Here is a 9,179-nt window from a genome sequence, read left to right on the forward strand (position 1 = left end):
GCAGACTAGCAGACTACTGAAATGTCATATGGTGTGTCTGGTGCCAAGGGGAACAAACTCTAATATATTCTTGAATATTTAAACAATTTTCATATATTTCATAGACATTCAGGCTGGAAGGGACCCCGGAGGATCATCGAGTCCAGCCCGGGGCAGGAAGTCAGCAGGGATCATAGGATCCCAACAAGATAAGCATCCAAATGTGTCTTGAAGGCATTCAAAGTGGGTGCTTGAACCGCCTCTGGTGGAAGTCTATTCCAAACCTTGGGGGCTCAGACAGTAAAGAAGTTCCTCCTTATGACCAGCCTGAATCGGTCGTGGTGGAGTTTGTGACCGTTTGATCTTGTCATCCCTTGGGGCGCTCTAGTGAACAGACGTTCCCCCAGATCCTGATGAGCACCCCTGATAAACTTATAGGTGCCCATCAGATCACCCCTGAGCCTGCACTTTTCTAGGCTGAAGAGTCCCATGGGTCTCAGCTTCTCATCATAAGGTCTGTTTTCCTGGCCTCTGATCATGCGCGTGGCTCTCCTCTGCACTCTCTCAAGCTTCTCCACATCCTTTTTGAATTGTGGAGCCCAAAACTGGATGCAATACTCCCAGCTGAGGCCTCACCAAGGCCGAGTACAACGGGAGAATGATGTCCCAGGATTTGCTTGAGAAGGATCTATGGGTGCAGACCAGTGTTTTGCTTGCTTTACTAGCTGCAGCATCGCACTGAAGGCTCATGTTCATCTTGTGGTCAATCGTGATCCCCAAGTCCCTTTCATCCGTAGTGTTAACCAGCGTAGCACTGCCAAGCCTATAAGCATGGTGCAGGTTTTTCCTCCCAAGGTAGAGAACCTTGCATTTATCGGTGTTGAACACCATTAAGTTCTCATCCGCCCAATTCATGAACCTGTCAAGGTCTGCCTGGCTCACCCTCCTGTCTTCAAGTGTGGATGCTTTACCCCAGAATTTGGTGTCATTGGCAAACTTGGCCAGCCCGCTTCAGACACCAATGTTCACATCATTGATGAAGATGTTGAACAGTATAGGCCCTAGGACAGAGCCTTGAGGGACCCCACTGGTGACCGTGCACCAAGACGATTGGTTTCTGTCAACCACCACCCTCTGGGTCCTACCGCGGAACCAATTCCCCAGCCAGCGGATTGTGGTGAGGTCAAGGCCACAGTTAGCCAGTTTTGCCAAGAGCTGATCATGGGATACCAGATTGAAGGCTTTTTTGAAGTCAAGATATACGACATCAATCTCTTCCCCCTCGTCCAGGTGATAGGTCACTTGGTCGTAAAAGGAAATGAGATTGGTCAAGCAAGACCTACCCACAAGAAACCTATGCTGGATATTCCTCAGGATATTGCCGTCAGCTAGTCTATTAAGGATGGCCTCTTTGATAATCTTGTCCAAGACCTTCCCCAGGATAGAGGTCAGGCTGATGGGCCTGTAGTTTGCCGGATCTACTTTCCTCCCTTTCTTGAAGATAGGCATGACATTGGTCCTCTTCCAATCTTTGGGCACTTCACCAGAGCACCAGGAGTTCTCAACGATCCGTGCCATGGGCTATGATGCTTTCCAGCTCCTTGAGTACCCTGGGGTGTAAACCGTCAGGACCAGCTGACTTGAAGGTATTCAGCCTGTCAAGATGTTCCTTCACGAGGTCAGCTTTGATGGAGGGTAAGGAATCCCCCTCACTTGGGACTCCCTGTCCCGTAGTGGGCAGGGGCAATCCCATGGGACTGGTGAAAAACTGATGCAAAGTACCCATTAAGCAAGTTTGCTTTTTCATGAGCATCGGTTGTCAGTTGTCCCATCTGGTTTAGCAGGGGTCCAATGTTGCCCTTGCTTTTCCTCCAGCTCCCCACATATCTAAAAAAGGACTTTTTATTGTCCTTGATATTTGTAGCTAGCTGGAGTTCCATCGCAGCCTTGGCTTTCCTGGCTTTCTCTCTGCAGTTACAGATCAGAGCAGAGGAATCCTCCTTGGTGGTGCTTCCAGTCCTCCATCCTTTGTAGGTCTTCCTTTTAAGACGCAGGAGGTCTGCCAGTTCCCTGGGGAGCCAAGGAGACTCTTGTGCCCTTTTGCTGCCTTTCCTCTGAGACAGGATGAACTTTGCTTGCACATCCAGGATTGCTCTCTTGAGGAGCAACCAGTTGTCCTGAACTCTCCTCCCCTTTGGGTTGTGGCCCTTTAGGGCCTCACTGACAAGCCTTCTTAGCTTGTCAAAGTCAGCTTTCCTTAAGTCAAGGACTTCTGTATTACTGATTGACTTGCCACCTTTACAGCAGATGGTGAAGGTGATCAGCTCATGGTCACCGTCACCCAGCTTCCCTTCAATCATTAGGTCACTGATTAGGTCGTCCCCAGTTGCCAGCATGAGGTCAAGCAGCGCTTTATCGCTCATTGGCCCGTAACTTCCTGCGTCAGATAGAGGTCATCCGTGCACGAGAGAAAGTTTTGCGAGCGCTCAGATTTGGCTGAGTGCTCCTCCCAAGAGATGTCTGGGTAGTTAAAGTCTCCCATGACGACCATACACCGGGAGCGTGCGGCCTCAACCAATTCCCTGGCAAACCCCTGGTCAAGGTCTTGACCCTGGGTAGGGGGTCTGTAGTAGATTCCCACCATAGTATCCCCATGCCGTGTTCCCCACAGATTTTTACCCAGAGGGTGTCAAGTTGTCCACTGTGGGTTCCAATGTCAGCTTGCAGGGACGCGTAGCTTTCCTTAACATAGAGAGCTACGCCCCCACCCCTTTTGTCCACTTGATCCCTCCTGTACAGGGTATAGCCATCTATACCTGTGGCCCAGTCATGGGTGGAGTCCCACCGGGTCTCTGTTATCCCTATTGCATCATAGTTATTTGCATTTAGCAGGAGGACAAGTTCCTCTTGTTTATTCCCCAAGCTCCTGGCATTTGTGTACAGGCAAGCAACTGTCCCCTTGGGGGCCCTTGCCTTGCCTACAGTTTGTTCCAGGGCTGGGGCAGGGATGGGTTCCCTTAAATGCCTTGTCCTGCTGGCTTTGCAAGGGTTGCTCAGCGGGCCAGCAGTGGCTGTAGTCCCCCCATCCCCCGGCAGGCTTACTTCAATAGTTTGTTAGTTCAATAATTTACTTCAATAGTTTTCACTTGCACTTTTTGTGGACATTTAACAGTCCCCACAACATTCACATGATTGAGCTTACTAGAACACATACACCTGGAAAGTGAAGTTTATACACACTAACAATTGCAGGAAATGAACTAAAAATTCATGTCACAAAATCATTTGCACCACAATGTCAATAAGAGTTATGTCCATCTAGTCACAAAATACTAGCGTATGATCAATATGATGGATTAGTCTGAACTAAGGCAAGTATTACAATTTCTGACTTTGGGATGTGAAAAATAATCAATTATTTATGAAACATGACAGATAGTTTTGAAAAAAAAGAATAAAACTGAAGCTATAATCTATTTATGGGGATTTTGCAGAGTTTGGGACTGAAGGAGATAGATGAATTAATAAACAATTACTCTTTCATTCAGCTCTAGTTTAAAAGTATCTAACAGAATCCCTTTAAGGAAAAAATGTATACATCATACATAATGGGGAAAAAGCATCATTGGTAAGCATTTAAAAACAAAGAATTAAGTGATAAGAGGTTACAAAAAACACCACACAACTATACTTACTGGAAAGAACAGTAGTAAGGAAGATGTAGTCAGAAAAAGAGATGAGTCCACATTCTCCAAGGGTATAAAATATACTGTCTTCATCAGCAAACTTCTCTCGTTCCTGGGATAACTTCTATATTATATAGCCAACCCATACCACCAAAGGGAGAAAACAAAAGAATCAGTTAAAACACAAGAACAGAAAGAGGTATTATTATGGCATTTTCATCAATAAACTTTTTCATGAACACATCTGTACTACTATTTAAATACAATGGACCATTTCCAACCTTCAAACCTATCAGAAGTAATTTGTGAAGATCAGTGCGTTTTTATTTCAAAGAAAGTATAGTAAGAAATTGAACAATTTTTAACAATTTTAGCTTACTATATATATACATAGAGATATCAACACATGATGTGCCTTTTGTTTAGGTCTGTCTGATTTTTCCAGGAAACGTACTATACAGTTTTGGTCAATGTAAAATTTGGAAAGGCACTCTGGACTTTTTCTATGAGTGTAGTCTAGTTTAACAAAAGTTTAGATAAACTAATTTGATTTGAATGATCTGAAATAACTAAATATTGTTACCAGAAGACTTAATTATTAAAAAACTTTATTGTAACACTATCATTTGCTTGGTAAAGTCAACTACATGAGTCTGAATTCTTGTACCACTTCTGAGTCTTTTTGGTACCTTGATACTTTCCAATTGGGAAAACATGTATTAGATGTATATCGTCCCCTGATCTCCTTGCTATCTGAAAGCCAGTGGATGACTAATCCACCGAAGCTTTAAAGACTGAAAAGGATCCACAAAACTGTGTTAGAAGCCAAGTACTGAAGTTCATACTGGTGAACTACTTGAAAAATATTAGAAGACACACGCACGCACACACACACAGAAAATGTTTACTACAAAAAGACTAAGTGCAGTTGAGATTAATCTATATAAATTCATGCAAGCATAGAAGCAAGGGACAATGCAAGCTTAAGGACAGTATTTGGAAGCAACACCAAACACCACCACACGAGGGTCCAGCTACACACTGTCCCCCATTGTTACCTCTGTCTAGCGATGATCCCATCATATACAAGACAAAGGAAAGAAAACTGGTTAACCAATTACAAAAGAAAGCACACAAAACATCAAAATGATCTGTTAGATTTGCAAAAGCAAGAAAGATTTGGAACAAAGGTAGATGCTGTGATTATACACTGCTAAGAAATCTAGGTATGAATCCCAGCAAGAGTTAGCTTTTAGTCTCTAAGGTACAGACCCATCATCTACAGCTAATGTCTCGCATTCATCTGATTTTTGAGAGAACTCACCATTCTACTTGACAGCAGATTGGGGATTAGTTCATCTAATAATTTAAATGAAAATTTAAGCAGTATCTGGCTTGGAAACCACAAGAGAAAAAAAATCATATTGATCAAGTATACAACTTCCAATGAAGTTCAGCTCTATTGAACAAATACAACTTGTAGTAATTGCTCCTTCTTTTAGACATGGGTCTGTTAAGAATCTAAAGTGAGGTAAACCACTGGCAGCAGCAGAAAGTATCAATGCTTTGCACAAGAAACTGGCAATTCACATTCAATGGGCATCAGGCTGTAGATTCTTTCCATAAAGTATTTTGGCCATCTTTTGCAACAAAATAGATCTGCACAAAATTTACACATAAGTATCTGTACAGCACTTGTCTTTAACATGATTAGCAAACTACATTTATTACCCAAAGAAACTATTCTGTTGAGAGATGGTGATTTTCAGTCTTTTATTGCATTATGTCAATTGCTGTAATTTCAGCTGTATATCCCACTCCCACGTCTTACTGAATGGCTTTGCTTGGTCTTTATCTCTATAGTTTGCAACACAGTAAACCACCTACTAGCACATAGATAACCTACTCTGTAAATATTTCATATTTAACAGACATCATTAAATGCTGGATGTGGTTGATTTAATCTTCATGGGTTGTATGCATTTAAAATTGTTATTTAATTCTTAAAGGCTGGAAAAGTGCCCTATAAAATTAAAAAAATAATGTCAATGAACTAAAACACCCAAAATTGAGCTCTAAGTGTTTTCTGAAACAAAGGAGTTGTATGTAGTATTTAGAAGTATTCTCCCACTGAATTTTTTCTTAGAGCAGCCAACAAAAATATATCTATTTTTAAATAATTACACTGGTAGTCAGACAGGCACAAACCTGGGAAATCTAAACACACAGTACCACAATGAGGTCTAATCCAGCTTCTGTTAAAGGAAATGGGAGTTATCATGTAAATTTGAATAGAAGCAAAAGCAGAGCCAGTTTGCTAGAAAAGTACTTTTGCGTGATGATCTGTTCAGAATTTCCTATCACAGGTTGAGGAGATAGTCTTTTAATTTTCTATATTATATCACATTTTTATATACACACATCTTTATATAGAAAGCATGGTCCAACAAGGATTTTACTGGGCCTTTTGTCTTTGTTTCTTTACCCATTCAAAGGGTAATAACATTGAGTTTCATTATTAATTATAGAATAACTCAGGTTAGAAAAAATTCAAAATGGATTGGTTATACCACTGAAATTTTGTAGAGACTAATATTAAAGGCATAATTTCCATAGCTAGGTCTCTACATGTCAAGATCTATTTAATCTGGTCTATAAAATATTTTGAGTTTTAAGCAGTATCTTTTCTGCAGTCTTTTTTCTAAGATTTCAGCTAAAAGGTTAATATCAGGAATGAAAGAATAAGAAACAGCATTACAAATTTTGAAAAAAGCAAACAATGTTAGATTTAAGCTGCTTCAGTAAATCTAAAAACAGCAAATTAGCTTTACAATTTCATTAGTTTATCTGTACAATTTCAGTATAAACTTCACATTTCATGCCCTTTTGTATCTGAATGCAAGCTAATTTTCAGAGAGAGATGCTTGAGTTAAAAACTATTAAATCAAAGCTTTTCAAACAGCCTACAAAAACATTCACCTTTGCATTTATTTTAGAATCTCAAAAACAGAGTAACCAGTTAAGGTCATCAAGCATTGCCTAAAGAACATTCAGAATGAAGCATTCAAATTAGCAATCCACTGCAAAAACAATAAGCTTTATTAAGCTGTGAAATCGTATTAGATGAACACACACTCTCACACACACTTGCACACAAATATAAAAGTCCAATATATCATTATTTCAATAAAAACATAACTATATATTAACTAAAGAGGTATCAAGCTAGTAGAATAACTTCTATGAACAAAATTCAGATCATAAGTCAATTTTACAAATATTACACATCATCATCCATGAACAGAAAGGTTTAGCTACATTTAAAAATACAGTCCATTCCTTACAATTGAGGCTAAAACTGCAAGTCAATCTATGAATCGAAATTTAATCTAAAGAATAAAAGTAGTAGTCATTTTAAGACAACAACTGAAACTGATGCATGTGCTTGCTGTCCAACATGCTATGGTGTATTGCAATAAAAGCTATACAATCAAACACCAGAAAAGCAATTCCATTATTTAGCCAGAAATCCAAAGTCATCATAATAGTAGTGTTTTCCCTTATGGCAAAACACAGAAAAAATATGTAAATTGTTTCCCACCCCCTTACTGTATCAAAAATCTGACCAAATGGCAAGTCAAAAAATGTTTACTTTTCTTATGATCTCAGCTAAAATGAACTAATGCAAAAGGAGGAGGACAGGCATAATTTTTTACACTTTTTAAAAAAAGAAGTTTCCAAATTTTAGTTCTCAAATATATACATTGCAAGCAAGTACAGACTCAAAAAGTAATATTCCAGCTTCTCCAAATATTCTGCCAATATACCTGAACGCTGATTTGCAAAACACCTAGTATCCATTCCTGATTTTTTAAATCAAACACTGCCAAATAACAGGACAGTTTTCAGTTGCAGACAAGTGCATGTTACTTAAACCAAATCTGAAGGCATCCAGAATTTTTTTCGAGTGTTATAGAAGACAGGGGGATGGGGAAAAAAGTTGCAGTATTTGGAATCTCTTGGCTAATTCTGCCCGAAGCAAGCATCTCTATTGCCATCCTGTTGAAATGCTAGTGAAGGTGCAGTAAGAGATCCCAGTACTCTGGGTATCGCAAGGTGTCATTTATGGTTAACAGATCAAAGCAGACACTAGATATGTTTATAACTCAATTAAGCACACTGGATAAAGGATATAGGTTTACAAATTAATTTATTAGGTATTATCTCAGAAATGTATTTGAATTTCAAGGTTGATTTTATTCAAAGCCACTAACATACATCTTTTTTAAAAAGCTTATCTAAACCTGGCAGTACCATTTTATTTTGCACTTCAAAAACTACTTAATGAGCAGCATTTAATATGCAGCTTTTAAAAGGAAGTATTTTTGGCAAGTCATTTAAAGATGACAGTTTGAATTTCAATCTGGGGGAAAGAGCCACACATTTAGCAATTGTGCCCATGCAATTAATACTTGTATTTCAATACCCACTTTGTGCATATATGCACCAAAGCTTCAGGAAGTTCTCCATCTTAAGCAATCTCTTCACAAACCTTCCGTCCTCTTTCAAAATAACAGAAGCATAGTGCACGTAATAAAATGGATAATTTAAACCAAAATTAGGAAGTATTTTGCAAATTAATTACACTGTAGTCCAACTTCAAGTATTCTTTACTATAGCTTTTCAGATGTTTTGTTCATTCTAAATTCTGTAAAGTTATAAAAACTGTGTAACCATATATGAACTATGAATGCTTAAGATACCCGTATATTTTACCTTGCTGTAAGGCAATTCTCTTCCAGTCCCAACTGACCACCTTTAGTTCTATGAACTACTCAAAATGCACACACTGAAATATAATTTTCATAGCTACAGGTATGAATATTCACAGAAGAAAATATTTAAAGAAATATTTGTGTTTAGAGCTTACAAAAAATAAGATGCTGTTTAATGAGTCACCACTTAATGTCTCTGAAATTGCATATAATCAATGTCAAAGACTGAAACAGCTTTCTTTTAAAGCTAGTAAATGCATACATGCACACAATTATACATATGTACCATGCAAAATTAGTCTTCCTGGGATGTTGCATGGTACATAATTTCCCTAGGCCTGTGCCTCTTTAAACAAGATAAACAGCTGGAGATCCTACAGTGGATACATCTAGACTAGGAACTAGGTCATGTTTTAAATCTTGTTAGTCAACACATTTTAATTAATACACTTTTAAATGTCACATAGCATCTAACTTAGACAAGGTTTGGCACCTTTAAAAACCTGAGCTAGTCATGGTTAACCTCTCTGTGCTAAACAATGTTTAGAAAGGTGCCAGTATGAACCTATTTTTCTAATCTTGCTAGAGCTTGTACAAATGTATCCTGCTAACCCAAACCAGTAAAACTCTTTCAGAGCTAGTGCAGTCTAAAATCTAAGAAAAATTATACTGAGACAGTCTTATAAAAAGTGAGCAGGTATTCTGCAACAGTGCATACTTCAGAAAGAATATATCAGCA

General features: G+C 38.9%; 1 protein-coding gene across 1 annotated transcript in view; it reads right to left on the bottom strand.

Annotated features, from left to right (window-relative positions):
• Positions 1-9,179, bottom strand: part of LOC102377998 (calcium uptake protein 1, mitochondrial-like) — a 134,935-nt gene that overhangs the window by 8,425 nt on the left and 117,331 nt on the right. The window contains exons 6-7 of the mRNA XM_025214162.1: positions 4,724-4,729; positions 3,675-3,789 (exon numbers count right to left, since the gene is read on the bottom strand). Of these exons, the coding sequence (XP_025069947.1) occupies positions 3,675-3,789; positions 4,724-4,729 (121 nt within the window). The remainder of the gene's footprint in view (positions 1-3,674; positions 3,790-4,723; positions 4,730-9,179) is intronic.

This window comes from Alligator sinensis, unplaced genomic scaffold, assembly GCF_000455745.1.
Source record: "Alligator sinensis unplaced genomic scaffold, ASM45574v1 scaffold1274_1, whole genome shotgun sequence".
NCBI lineage: Eukaryota > Metazoa > Chordata > Crocodylia > Alligatoridae > Alligator > Alligator sinensis.